This window comes from Bombina bombina, chromosome 1, assembly GCF_027579735.1.
Source record: "Bombina bombina isolate aBomBom1 chromosome 1, aBomBom1.pri, whole genome shotgun sequence".
In the NCBI taxonomy this organism is placed as follows: Eukaryota; Metazoa; Chordata; class Amphibia; order Anura; family Bombinatoridae; genus Bombina; species Bombina bombina.
Window position 1 is genome coordinate 98,077,203 of NC_069499.1, and position 15,362 is coordinate 98,092,564.

At 38.9% G+C, this 15,362-nt stretch overlaps 1 protein-coding gene across 1 annotated transcript in view; it reads left to right on the forward strand.

The window, feature by feature from the left end:
* LGMN (legumain) overlaps nt 1-15,362 on the forward strand; it is a 139,887-nt gene that overhangs the window by 35,588 nt on the left and 88,937 nt on the right. The window contains exons 3-8 of the mRNA XM_053697541.1: nt 3,880-3,977; nt 6,463-6,544; nt 11,873-11,958; nt 12,492-12,567; nt 13,306-13,368; nt 14,251-14,317. Coding sequence (XP_053553516.1) covers nt 3,880-3,977; nt 6,463-6,544; nt 11,873-11,958; nt 12,492-12,567; nt 13,306-13,368; nt 14,251-14,317 — 472 coding nt within the window. The remainder of the gene's footprint in view (nt 1-3,879; nt 3,978-6,462; nt 6,545-11,872; nt 11,959-12,491; nt 12,568-13,305; nt 13,369-14,250; nt 14,318-15,362) is intronic.

A 15,362-nucleotide genomic window follows, 5' to 3' on the forward strand; every position in this document is an offset into this window, starting at 1 on the left:
GACCAGGAAACCTGCTGCTGCCCCTAAAACAGCATGAATTGAGGGCCCCCGATCCGGGATCGGATCTAGTGGGGGGCAGACTTTCTCTCTTCGCCCAGGCTTGGGCAAGAGATGTCCAGGATCCCTGGGCGCTAGAGATAATATCTCAGGGATACCTTCTGGACTTCAAATACTCTCCTCCAAGAGAGAGATTTCATCTGTCAAGGTTGTCAACAATCCAGACAAAGAAAGAGGCGTTTCTACGCTGCGTACAAGAGCTCTTGTTAATGGGAGTAATCCATCCAGTTCCACGATCGGAACAGGGACAGGGGTTTTACTCAAATCTGTTTGTGGTTCCCAAAAAAGAGGGAACTTTCAGACCAATCCTGGACTTAAAGATCCTAAACAAATTCCTAAGAGTTCCATCGTTCAAGATGGAGACTATTCGGACAATTTTACCTATGGTCCAAGAGGGTCAGTACATGACCACTGTAGATTTAAAAGATGCTTACCTTCACATACCGATTCACAAGGATCATTACCGGTACCTAAGGTTTGCCTTCCTAGACAGGCATTACCAGTTTGTGGCTCTTCCATTCGGATTGGCTACAGCTCCAAGAATCTTCACAAAGGTTCTGGGTGCTCTTCTGGCGGTACTAAGACCGCGGGGAATCTCGGTAGCTCCATACCTAGACGACATTCTGATACAAGCTTCAAGCTTTCAAACTGCCAAGTCTCATACAGAGTTAGTACTGGCATTTCTAAGGTCACATGGATGGAAGGTGAACGAAAAGAAAAGTTCACTCGTTCCACTCACAAGAGTTCCCTTCCTGGGGACTCTTATAGATTCTGTAGAAATGAAGATTTACCTGACAGAGGACAGGCTAACAAGACTTCAAAGTGCTTGCCGCACCCTTCATTCCATTCAACACCCGTCAGTGGCTCAATGCATGGAGGTAATCGGCTTAATGGTAGCGGCAATGGACATAGTACCCTTTGCACGCTTACACCTCAGACCACTGCAACTGTGCATGCTAAGTCAGTGGAATGGGGATTACTCAGACTTATCCCCTTCTCTGAATCTGGATCAAGAGACCAGAAATTCTCTTCTATGGTGGCTTTCTCGGCCACATCTGTCCAGGGGGATGCCATTCAGCAGACCAGACTGGACAATTGTAACAACAGACGCCAGCCTTCTAGGTTGGGGTGCCGTCTGGAATTCTCTGAAGGCTCAGGGACAATGGAGTCAGGAGGAGAGTCTCCTGCCAATAAACATTCTGGAATTGAGAGCAGTTCTCAATGCCCTCCTGGCTTGGCCCCAGTTGACAACTCGGGGGTTCATCAGGTTTCAGTCGGACAACATCACGACTGTAGCTTACATCAACCATCAGGGAGGGACAAGAAGCTCCCTAGCTATGATGGAAGTATCAAAGATAATTCGCTGGGCAGAGTCTCACTCTTGCCACCTGTCAGCAATCCACATCCCGGGAGTGGAGAACTGGGAGGCGGATTTCTTAAGTCGTCAGACTTTTCATCCGGGGGAGTGGGAACTTCATCCGGAGGTCTTTGCCCAAATACTTCGACGTTGGGGCAAACCAGAGATAGATCTCATGGCGTCTCGACAGAACGCCAAGCTTCCTCGTTACGGGTCCAGATCCAGGGATCCAGGAGCAGTCCTGATAGATGCTCTGACAGCACCTTGGGACTTCAGGATGGCTTACGTGTTTCCACCCTTCCCGTTGCTTCCTCGATTGATTGCCAGAATCAAACAAGAGAGAGCATCAGTGATTCTAATAGCACCTGCGTGGCCACGCAGGACTTGGTATGCAGACCTGGTGGACATGTCATCCTGTCCACCTTGGTCTCTACCTCTGAAACAGGACCTTCTGATACAGGGTCCCTTCAAACATCAAAATCTAACTTCTCTGAAGCTGACTGCTTGGAAATTGAACGCTTGATTTTATCAAGACGTGGGTTTTCTGAGTCAGTTATTGATACCTTAATACAGGCTAGGAAACCTGTTACCAGAAAGATTTACCATAAGATATGGCGTAAATACCTATATTGGTGTGAATCCAAAGGTTACTCTTGGAGTAAGGTTAGGATTCCTAGGATATTGTCTTTTCTACAAGAAGGTTTAGAAAAGGGTTTATCTGCTAGTTCATTAAAGGGACAGATCTCAGCTCTGTCCATTCTGTTACACAAACGTCTGTCAGAAGTTCCTGACGTCCAGGCTTTTTGTCAGGCTTTGGCCAGGATTAAGCCTGTGTTTAAAACTGTTGCTCCACCATGGAGTTTAAACCTTGTTCTTAATGTTTTACAGGGCGTTCCGTTTGAACCCCTTCATTCCATTGATATAAAGTTGTTATCTTGGAAAGTTCTATTTTTAATGGCTATTTCCTCGGCTCGAAGAGTCTCTGAATTATCAGCCTTACATTGTGATTCTCCTTATTTGATTTTTCATTCGGATAAGGTAGTTCTGCGTACTAAACCTGGGTTCTTACCTAAGGTAGTTACTAACAGGAATATCAATCAAGAGATTGTTGTTCCTTCTTTATGCCCAAATCCTTCTTCGAAGAAGGAACGTCTACTGCACAACCTGGATGTAGTCCGTGCTCTAAAATTTTACTTACAGGCAACTAAGGAATTTCGACAAACGTCTTCTCTGTTTGTCGTTTACTCTGGGCAGAGGAGAGGTCAAAAAGCTTCTGCTACCTCTCTTTCTTTTTGGCTTCGTAGCATAATTCGTTTAGCTTATGAGACTGCTGGACAGCAGCCTCCTGAAAGAATTACAGCTCATTCTACTAGAGCTGTGGCTTCCACTTGGGCCTTCAAGAATGAGGCCTCTGTTGAGCAGATTTGCAAGGCTGCAACTTGGTCTTCGCTTCATACTTTTTCCAAATTTTACAAATTTGACACTTTTGCTTCATCGGAGGCTATTTTTGGGAGAAAGGTTCTTCAGGCAGTGGTTCCTTCTGTATAAAGAGCCTGCCTATCCCTCCCGTCATCCGTGTACTTTTGCTTTGGTATTGGTATCCCAGAAGTAATGATGACCCGTGGACTGATCACACTTAACAGAAGAAAACATAATTTATGCTTACCTGATAAATTCCTTTCTTCTGTAGTGTGATCAGTCCACGGCCCGCCCTGTTTTTAAGGCAGGTAAATATTTTTTAATTTATACTCCAGTCACCACTTCACCCTTGGCTTTTCCTTTCTCGTTGGTCCTTGGTCGAATGACTGGGAGTGACGTAGAGGGGAGGAGCTATATGCAGCTCTGCTGGGTGAATCCTCTTGCACTTCCTGTTGGGGAGGAGTAATATCCCAGAAGTAATGATGACCTGTGGACTGATCACACTACAGAAGAAAGGAATTTATCAGGTAAGCATAAATTATGTTTTTTTAAAGAGACCGGACAAAATGTATTAAACAAATACAGGAGGAATTGAGAGCCCTATTCCCATGGGAACTTACAATCTAGAAGGGTAGGAGGGTGAGAAACAAGAGGTGGGGACTGCAAGGGTGAGAATGACGTTAGTACAGAGTTAGATGAGGGAATTATTTGGTACTGAGTAGGCTTCCTTGAACAATACAGAGCAAATATATAATCATATAATATATAATATAATACGCTGTATATATATATATATATATATATATATATATATATACAAATATGTAAGATAAGACATCTTGATGTGCTAATCAAGCAGAAACAAGTATGTTACATCATGCAAAAAGAATAAAAAGAAAGTGAGAGCAATACAAATAATAAAAAAGATATTAGGCACCAGCTTTGAAAATACCCTTTAAGGACAATGCTCTTTCATACATGTGATAGTCTTGTCACTTTTCTACTTTCAGACCATGAGCTCATCTCTTCTGTATATTGTTTTTCAGGCGGACTTGTGCCATGCCTACCAAATAGTCAAGAGGAACGGGATCCCTGATGAGCAGATTGTAGTAATGATGTTTGACGACATTGCAGATAATGAAGAGTAAGTACCAAAGGAAAGCTGTCTGTAGCACACAACCCTTCCTGTAGTTAGAGGCCTCATTTTAGGATGTAAGATGTTTTTGTTGTTGTCCACTACTCATTCTGCAATAATTATTTACACTTCTGATTATGTAGAAGTAAAACGTCTATTTGTTTAGCTCTGTCAGCGTACACATTATTTTACATTGACATAGTACAAAAATAAAGGGCATACGTGAACTGTAACAGGGAGCGGGCAAACAGAAGACATCGGATATGGAGCTTTGACTATAAAGAGCATATAACAGGGAATAGAAACATATTGGTAAGGAAAAACAATGCACTCACTAGTCCACGGTGATTAGGGTATTGATAGTCCAGACATCCAGGCCCTTTCCTTATAAGGACCTCACAATGAATTCAAGCAAAAGTTTACATTTCCGTTAGAGGATGAAGTGACAAACGCCACCAGTTATCGATAGTTAAAGTGTGCAACTTTAAAGCACAAGTTGTTTTGTGCGAAACGCGTCAGATGTTTGGGTACAGGTTGATAGTGTCTATATGCTTTTAACTTGATACAATAAAGTAATTAGATTTTACCCTCGGGCTTACTACATTGTAACACTTTAACTACCGATAACTGGTGGCGTTTGCCACTTCATCCTCTAATCGAAAGGTAAAGTTTTGCTTGCATAAAGCAGGGAATGTTCTGTTCCAGAATAAATATTATTATTTTCTTTTTTTAAGAATCTCCATTACATTTTAATACAATCTTTGTAGATAAAAAATATAATCACATCCTATTAAGATGTTAAAAAATTTACCCCAATATTTTTAGTTTCTAACAGCCATTATACAGTTTACCAAACACAGAACCCACCCAGCATACGGCTACACCAGGTCACATGCATGTGCATTCCGCGGTGACATTATACTCTGCATTAGCTCAGGCTCTGTGTTAGATAGGAGTCGGCTGTAGGCTTGGAAAGTAGCAGGAAAGAGTTATCTCAAAACCTGTGATAATTCTTATTGAGGTATGTTTGCAAATTCATGTAAAGAACCTTATGTTCCAATCTGAAATCCACTACTGCTCATTTAGAATTTTACTTTTATGTCTCTGAAATGCCGGTGATTTAATATAGATGAAAAAAGTAAACTGTAAATGTCCCTTCAACATACTTTTCAATTTGCTTCTATCATATTTATTTTGTTCCTTTTGTGTTCTTTATGAAAAGCATACCTAGGTAGGCTCAAAGAGCAGCAATGCACACACACGTGCCTCTTGTCATTGGCTCACCAGATTTGTTCCGCTAGCTCCCAGTAGTGCATTGCTGCTTTGGAGCTGACTTTAACAATTGAACACATAGGGATCCATTACAGTCCTTTATAGAAGTTTATGTAGTGATTTGTCTACAAAATGCACTATGGGGATTTTTAAAGCTTTTCTTTAAAGGGACATAATACTCATATGCTAAATCACTTGAACTGTAAAATATCACCTGAGAATCTCTATGTAGAAAAGGAAGATATTTCACCTCAAAATTTCTACAGCTCACCAGAGTAAGTGCTGTGTAAACAGTTATACTTCAGCTGCTGTCCAGCTGCAAGTTGAAAAAAAAATAGCCAATCTGCACAAGCAGTGCTGAGGTAATGCTTTGCATTTGCTGTGATTTCATAGAACTTACTTAAACTGAATAGGAAAATAACATGACTGAGAGGCCAATTTAACAAATGTCTGTCGGACCTGATCAGGTCCGACAGACATCGCTGAATGCGGAGAGCAATTCGCTCTCCGTATTCAGCATTGTACCAGCAGCTCACAAGAGCTGCTGGTGCAACGCCGCCCCCTGCAGACTCGCGGCCAAATCGGCCGCCAGCAGGGAGGTGTCAATCAACCCGATCGTACTCGATTGGGTTGAATTGTGGTGATTCCTGTCCGCAGGCGGACAGGGTTATGTAGCAGCGGTCTTTAAGCTCTGTTCGGGCCTTCAAGCTCTGTTCGGAGCTTGATAGATAGGCCCCTTAGTCTGTACATGGCAGATGCACACTCCTTTGCTTGTCCTGGGACTAGCATCCTGACAGGCTGCTTAAAGTATCTTTACAGTGGGGTGTGAATACTTAGAATTTTTGAGGTAAAATATCTTCCTTTTTTGCATAGAGATGTTCAGGTGATATTTTCTAGTCAGCTTTTCACAGCTATGCTGCATTACTTTCATGTGCTTCAACATTTGGGTATCATATCCCTTTAAATGATTTGCATATTAATGATTGCCCCTATTTTTTTATTTTTTTTAACCATACTGTGTTTTGAGGTTATGTCGCAAATTCGCTTACAATTCAAATAATAGTATATCTATATCTATATTGACAGTGACTTTAACCTGTTTAAGGATCCTGGTATTCATAAAATGGTTGTATATTCCTATAATTTAGGTTATCTGTCAAGTATTAGTTTATGCCCATTTTTTTATGTACATAATATGAACTATCATTTTTTTTATTTTCAGAAATCCAACCAAAGGAATCATTATTAACAGACCCAACGGCACAGATGTGTATGCTGGGGTTCCAAAGGATTACACAGGAGAGGTAGGGGTTAGAAATTTGCCATATATCCCTTTACAACTGCAAAATAGTCATTATGTTAAAGGGACATTGAACCCAAATTTTTTTCTTTCATGATTCAGATAGAGCATGCAATTTTAAGCAACTTTCTAATTTACTCCCATTATGATTGTTTATTCATTCTCTTGCTATCTTTCGGCTAGATTTAGAGTTTGGCGTTAGCCGTCAAAACCAGCGTTAGGGGCTCCTAACGCTGGTTTTGGGCTACCGCTGGTATTTAGAGTCAGTCAGGAAAGGGTCTAACGCTCACTTTGCAGCCGCGACTTTTCCATACCGCAGATCCCCTTACGTCAATTGCGTATCCTATCTTTTCAATGGGATCTTTCTAACGCTGGTATTTAGAGTCGTGGCTGAAGTGAGCGTTAGAAATCTAACGACAAAACTCCAGCCGCAGCAAAAAGCCAGGAGTTAAGAGCTTTATGGGCTAACGCCGGTTCATAAAGCTTTTAACTACTGTGCTCTAAAGTACACTAACACCCATAAACTACCTATGTACTCCTAAACCGAGGTCCCCCCACATCGCCGCCACTCTATTAAATTTTTTAACCCCTAATCTGCCGACCGCACACCGCCGCAACCTACGTTATCCCTATGTACCCCTAATCTGCTGCCCCTAACACCGCCGACCCCTATATTATATTTATTAACCCCTAATCTGCCGCCCCCAACGTCGCCTCCCTACCTACAATTATTAACCCCTAATCTGCCGACCGAACCTCACCGCTACTCTAATAAATGTATTAACCCCTAAAGCTAAGTCTAACCCTAACACTAACACCCCCCTAAGTTAAATATAATTTAAATCTAACAAAATAAATTATTTCTTATTAAATAAATTATTCCTATTTAAATCTAAATACTTACCTGTAAAATAAACCCTAATATAGCTACAATATAAATTATAATTATATTGTAGCTATTTTAGGATTAATATTTATTTTACAGGCAACTTTGTATTTATTTTAACCAGGTACAATAGCTATTAAATAGTTAATAACTATTTAATAGTTACCTAGTTAAAATAATTACAAAATTACCTGTAAAATAAATCCTAACCTAAGTTACAATTAAACCTAACACTACACTATCAATAAATTAATTAAATAAAATACCTACAATTATCTACAATTAAAACTAACACTACACTATCAATAAATTAATTAAATACAATACCTACAAATAAATACAATTAAATAAACTAACTAAAGTACAAAAAATAAAAAAAGAACTAAGTTACAAAAAATAAAAAAATATTTACAAACATTATAAAAATGTTACAACAATTTTAAGCTAATTACACCTACTCTAAGCCCCCTAATAAAATAACAAAGCCCCCCAAAATAAAAAAATGCCCTACCCTATTCTAAAATACAAATAGAAAAGCTCTTTTACCTTACCAGCCCTTAAAAGGGCCTTTATCTTCACCACGCCGGGTATCACTGATCGGTCCAGGCTCCGAAGTCTTCATCCAAGCCCAAGCGGGGGCTGAAGACGTCCATCCTCCGGCTGAAGTCTTGATCCAAGCGGCGGCTGAAGAGGTCCATCATCGGGGCTGAAGTCTTCATCCTATCCGGGCAGAAGAGGAGATCCGGACCGGTAGACATCTTCATCCAAGCGGCATCTTCTATCTTCTTCCATCCGTCGACGAGCGGCTCCATCTTCAAGACCTCTGGCGCGGATCCATCCTCTTCTTCCGACGTCCTAACACAGAATAAAGGTTCCTTTAAGGGACGTCATCCAAGATGCTGTCCCTCGAATTCCGATTGGCTGATAGGATTCTATCAGCCAATCGGAATTAAGGTAGGAAAATTCTGATTGGCTGATGGAATCAGCCAATCAGATTCAAGTTCAATCCGATTGGCTGATCCAATCAGCCAATCAGATTGAGCTCGCATTCTATTGGCTGTTCCGATCAGCCAATAGAATGCGAGCTCAATCTGATTGGCTGATCCAATCAGCCAATCGGATTGAACTTGAATCTGATTGGCTGATTTTCCTACCTTATTCCGATTGGCTGATAGAATCCTATCAGCCAATCGGAATTCGAGGGACGCCATCTTGGATGACGTCCCTTAAAGGAACCTTCATTCTGTGTTAGGACGTCGGAAGAAGAGGATGGATCCACGCCGGAGGTCTTGAAGATGGAGCCGCTCGTCGACGGATGGAAGAAGATAGAAGATGCCGCTTGGATGAAGATGTCTACCGGTCCGGATCTCCTCTTCTGTCCGGATAGGATGAAGACTTCAGCCCCGATGATGGACCTCTTCAGCCGCCGCTTGGATCAAGACTTCAGCCAGAGGATGGACGTCTTCAGCCCCCGCTTGGGCTTGGATGAAGACTTCAGAGCCTGGACCGATCGGTGATACCCGGCGTGGTGAAGATAAGGTAGGAAGATCTTCAGGGGCTTAGTGTTAGGTTTATTTAAGGGGGGTTTGGGTTAGATTAGGGGTATGTGGGTGGTGGGTTGTAATGTTGGGGGGGTATTGTATGTTTTTTTACAGGCAAAAGAGCTGAATTCTTTGGGGCATGCCCCGCAAAAGGCCCTTTTAAGGGCTGGTAAGGTAAAAGAGCTTTTCTATTTGTATTTTTTTATTTTGGGGGGCTTTGTTATTTTATTAGGGGGCTTAGAGTAGGTGTAATTCGGTTAAAATTGTTGTAACATTTTTATAATGTTTGTAAATATTTTTTTATTTTTTGTAACTTAGTTCTTTTTTTATTTTTTGTACTTTAGTTAGTTTATTTAATTGTATTTATTTGTAGGTATTGTATTTAATTAATTTATTGATAGTGTAGTGTTAGGTTTAATTGTAGATAATTGTAGGTATTTTATTTAATTAATTTATTGATAGTGTAGTGTTAGGTTTAATTGTAACTTAGGTTAGGATTTATTTTACAGGTAATTTTGTAATTATTTTAACTAGGTAACTATTAAATAGTTATTAACTATTTAATAGCTATTGTACCTGGTTAAAATAAATACAAAGTTGCCTGTAAAATAAATATTAATCCTAAAATAGCTACAATATAATTATAATTTATATTGTAGCTATATTAGGGTTTATTTTACAGGTAAGTATTTAGCTTTAAATAGGAATAATTGATTTAATAAGAAATAATTTATTTCGTTAGATAAAAATTATATTTAACTTAGGGGGGTGTTAGTGTTAGGGTTAGACTTAGCTTTAGGGGTTAATACATTTATTAGAGTAGCGGTGAGGTCCGGTCGGCAGATTAGGGGTTAATAAATATAATATAGGGGTCGGCGGTGTTAGGGGCAGCAGATTAGGGGTACATAGGGATAATGTAGGTTGCGGCGGTGTACGGAGCGGCAGATTAGGGGTTAAAAAAAATATGCAGGTGTCAGCGATAGCGGGGGCGGCAGATTAGAGGTTAATAAGTGTAAGGTTAGGGGTGTTTAGACTCGGGGTTCATGTTAGGGTGTTAGGTGCAGACTTAGAAACTGTTTCCCCATAGGAAACAATGGGGCTGCGTTAGGAGCTGAATGCTGCTTTTTTGCAGGTGTTAGGTTTTTTTTCAGCTCAAACTGCCCCATTGTTTCCTATGGGGGAATCGTGCACAAGCACGTTTTGGAAGCTGGCCGCGTCCGTAAGCACCGCTGGTATTGAGAGTTGCAGTGGCGGTAAATTATGCTCTATGCTCCTTTTTTGGAGCCTAACGCAGCCATTCTGTGAACTCGCAATACCAGCGGTATTTAAAAGGTGCGGGGAAAAAAAAGCCAGCGTTAGCTACGCGGGTCGTTACCGACAAAACTCTAAATCTAGCCGTTTATTTGAAAAGCAAGAATGTAAGTTTAGAAGCCGGCCCATTTTTTGTGCTTGCTGATTGGATAGCACCAATAAACAAGTGCTGTCCAGGGACTGAACCAAAAATTGTCTGTCTCCTTAGCTTAGATGCCTTCTTTTTCAAATAAAGATAGCAAGAGAACAAAGAAAAATTGATACTAGGAGTAAATTAGAAAGTTGCTTAAAATTGCATGCTCTATCTGAATCATGAAATAAAAATTGTGGGTTTAGTATCCCTTTAAAGTAAAGGTCTCCTTTTCCTATATGAAGATATTTTTCTCTGAGCGCAGTGTATCAGTTTAGTGCTCTGCTATCTGCTTTCTATCATTTGCAGATGGCAGACATAAAAAAAAAATCTGTAGCATGAATTATAAACTGACTTGAAGTGCTAGCGTAAGAAAAAGTAGCATCGGGAGACAATTTGGTCCTCAAATTGGAGACGATTCAGCTGCTGTATTATGCAATTTCAATATGTTGTTAAAAAGAAGCATAATTCAGATTTATTTATATTCCAGTCCAAATGAAAATGTAATAGTGCTGTTACCTTTTTCAGTTTTGTTCATGTTTAATTTAATATCTAAACCATTTTATTAGTTAAACTAAACAACAACAAAAAATATATGTTTGTACGGTCTTGGAAGATTTTTTTACTTGGACCTTGTAGAAAATCAAGATAAGTAAAAAAATATTTAGGGCTAGATTACAAGTGGCGCGTTATTTAGCGCTCCCGCTTCAATGTAAACATCGCTAGAAGTAATCTTTTTGCGTGTTCAGGTTAGCTCACGTATTACAAGTTGAAAGTAAAAGTTCTGCACTTGAGCGAAACCTGACGCCAGATCTGGCAATAGAGCTGTTTCTCCCCATAAACTTTAATGGAGAGTGCAGAAGAAGAAAACAGTTATTGTTCGTACGCTAATCCAACAGGAGTTATTATTTCACATTCCAATGTTTTTCACATACAGCACAATGTTATTTTTATTTTACATACCTATATATCTATATTTTACATAAACATTATCACATATATATAGAAATATATGTTTAATAATAAAAATGACATTTATTTCTACGTGAAGAACATAGGAATTTAATATATATATAACACGTTTCAGGTTTCGCTCTTTAGGTCTAACGTGGTTTGGGGTAAGCACACATAAAAAAAAATTCGTTTTCTTAAAGGATTAGTAAAGTCAAATTAAAAATAATGTTTTCTTCAGAAAATTGTCAAATTGTGTCAATGTAAAGTATTTATGGAGTTAATGGTGCAGAGCTACTCAAACTCCATTTCAATGACACCAAATTTGAGGACTTCATGAAAAATCATGTGAGCATTTTCCTATAATGGAGTGGAATAGACCCCTTTGTCATATTAGAAAAAGTGAAAGTTCTCCTCTAATTTGCACCAGGCAGTTAATTGATTAATCTTTTTTGTATTAGGGAAGGATGATTCACGTTAATCATCATTGATTTTTTCTCTTGTCATTCCCAGAATGTTACACCCAAGAATTTTCTAGCTGTTCTAAAAGGTGATGCTGAAGCCGTAAAGGGAAAAGGATCAGGAAAAGTCATTCACAGGTGGGGAATATTGATGCTATCAGCCCAATTCATTAAAGATCTCATCAGTACTACAAGCTCCTTCAAAATGATTTTAGAAAGGCACATTATCTGAATTTCAGATAAGCATTAGATTTTTTTTCTGACAATTTTATTTATTTGTCTCCCATTTTCTGGCCCCTTGTATCATGTGACACACATCAGCCAATCACGGACTAGTATACGTATACCCTGTGAGCTTGTGCACATGGAGTTGGCTGCTCCAGGAAGCTTAGCTATGTAATTAATTTTGCTTATTTTTTTTAATGATTTTAAAATACTTGCCAACAAGTTTTAAACATTTTTTTTTTAGGATATTCACAGATTTTAACCTGTTTTATGTCCCTTTAAAGAGACAATACAGTATATTTTATGCATCAGTAATCAATCATTCTATTGCAAAAGCTCTATGTGCAATATAATGTTTTAAAAGCATTTACATTAGTATTTTTTTTATGGATGGGTCAGTGTTACTCATTAAAGTAATTTGGATCTCTCTGTTTCTGTTTTTGCAGCGGTCCTGATGATCACGTGTTTGTGTACTTCACAGACCACGGAGCACCAGGCTTGTTGGCCTTTCCCGGAGATGATGTAAGCAATTTTGCTCCTGCTGAACTTTGTGTTGGCTGCACACACAAACATTTTTAAGTTCTCGTTCTTCACCACTGAGACATCTGATGACTGTGCAAACTTTCTGGGTGTAGTAAACAGAACCATAAATAGAGGAAACTACAATTAATCAGATGATTTTTTTCCGACATTATCACAGAAATTACCAGTTACCATGCAGCTCATTGCTTTCTATTTACAATAATGGGAATTGATATTTAAAACGTGTCTATATTACTTTATTAAGTGAATTATTTCTATAGAAATTTGCTTTTAGCAAAATCACACTAGATGCCTCTTCCGTGTTCTTCAAATTTTATTTTAATCTATACAATTTTCAAGTGTGAACCAATTAAGGCAGCTTCTTAACCCTTGGCAGCTAGTATGGTAATACCCAGTATTCTAACCGTAACAACCTATAGCTGAAACTCTACCTCTTTACCATGATAAGATAGGGGACAAGTTGGATACTTCAGAAAACAACAAATTGATTTTCATACATGGTCGAATTCAGACATTTCCAATATAAAAACCAACAATTCTACAAATGGGTTCTGGTTTATACAGAAGCAGTGGACTAGTTCTATCTAAACGGATATATACTGGCAGCCCTTATGTTGATGCATGCTAAGGGGTGTTTGATAGGATAAATTAATCTGGGGCTCTCTTAGTTTTTTTTTCTCAAACTAACAATGAAAAGTAACCTGTTATCTTTTTCAGCTACACGCAAAGCAACTGAATGAGACCATACAGTACATGAGTGACAATCAAAAATATAAAAAGGTAATGTAGCCCTATGAAGTTTGTGTGTTAAAAGGACGTTAACTTTAGTTATTATGAAATATATATATATAAATTGCTTTAGGGGGTGCATCCCTATCTTCCAATAAAACAGTGTGAATTTAATTTATCAGCCACTGAGCTATCTGCTCTTATGGATTTCCTGTTAGCTTCAATACCAGTTTAAATATCTTTAACTTAAAATATATTTGCATATATATATATATATATATATATATGTTACACCTCACTGAAGAGGCCCAATGAAGGCCAAAACAATCATCTGGGGTTGCCGTGTTCCTTGCTCAGAGAGGAATTGCCTGGAATTTCGGCGCTGGACTGACTGTAATAGGCGGGATCAGGCTGATATACTACAGGAAAGTTCTACTCTGTGAAAAGCATTACTGGGCTAAAAAGAAGCTGCACCCAGGTGGTAAATCACCATAGAACAGGCTAACAATGGTATTGAGCTGGTTGTTTGTTCCTGAGAGTGCGCTTCTATCTGTGTGTGTGTGTATATGTATATATATATATATATATATATATATATATATATATATAATTTATTTATTTTAATTGATCCTCCCAGTGTCTGTTAAACAAAACATTTTCATTGTTAGTGATTTATTAGTAGTTAGATTTTTTTTAATTATGAATTGCCAGATGTTTTGTTCACTTTTCAGCTGTATAATTGATTTAAATTTTTTAATCTCATTTGCATTTATTGATCTTCTATAATACAGTATTGATTTTCTATAGCACAGTGTTTTACAGTGATAATTGCAATAATTGCATTTGTAAGATCAGGCAGGGCAGGTATTGCTATTGTGTGAATGTACCAGATATGTTTCATGTCAGGCTCATTATTTGTCATTCTTATGATAGATGGTGTTTTACATTGAAGCCTGTGAATCTGGTTCTATGATGAATCATCTACCAAATAACATTAATGGTAAGCAAAGGAATTCCAAATAAAGACTGTGTAACTATTTATAGCACAACATTTTTATTTCTGTCATGTCTCTCTGTGTCTGTAGGGACAAAAAGTATATTTTCCAGGGTTACCCAGGAACACTGAAAGACACAATAAGACAGAAGGAGATGTTGGGAGACTGTAATAGTCTGAGAGAGCAGAGGCAGGGAGAGTAAAAAAAGAAGAGAGATGAGACAGAGAGACTGAGAGAGATATACACACACATGGAGACTGAAAGAGATATATACACAGAGAGAGAGAGAGACTGAGAGATATATACACAGAGAGAGAGAGAGACTGAGAGATATATACACACAGAGAGAGAGACAGAGATATACAGAGAGACTGAGAGATATACACAGAGAGAGAGAGACTGAAATATATATACACAGAGAGAGGGGGGCTGAGAGATATATACACAGAGAGAGAGAGACAGAGAGATATACACAGAGAAAGAGAGAGACTGAGAGATATATACAGAGAGAGAGAGACTGAGAGAGAGATACACAGAGAAAGAGAGAGACTGAGAGAGAGAGACTGAGATATGTACACAGAGAGAGAGCCTGAGAGAGAGATACACACAGAGAGAGAACGAGACTGAGAGATATATACACAGAGAGAGAGAGAGACTGAGAGAGAGATACAGAGAGAGAGAGAGGCAGAGAGAGATACAGAGAGAGAGAGAGACTGAGAGATATACACACACATAGAGACTGAAAGATATATACACAGAGAGAGAGAGAGACTGAGATAGAGATATACAGAAAGAGAGAGAGACTGAGAGAGAGATACACAGAGAGAGAGAGACTGAGATATGTACACAGAGAGAGAGCCTGAGAGAGAGATACACACAGAGAGAGAACGAGACTGAGAGATATATACACACAGAGAGAGAGAGAGACTGAGAGAGATACACAGAGAGAGAGAGACTGAGAGATATACACACACATAGAGACTGAAAGATATATACAGAGAGAGAGAGAGACTGAGATAGAGATACAGAGAGAGAGAGACTGAGAGATAT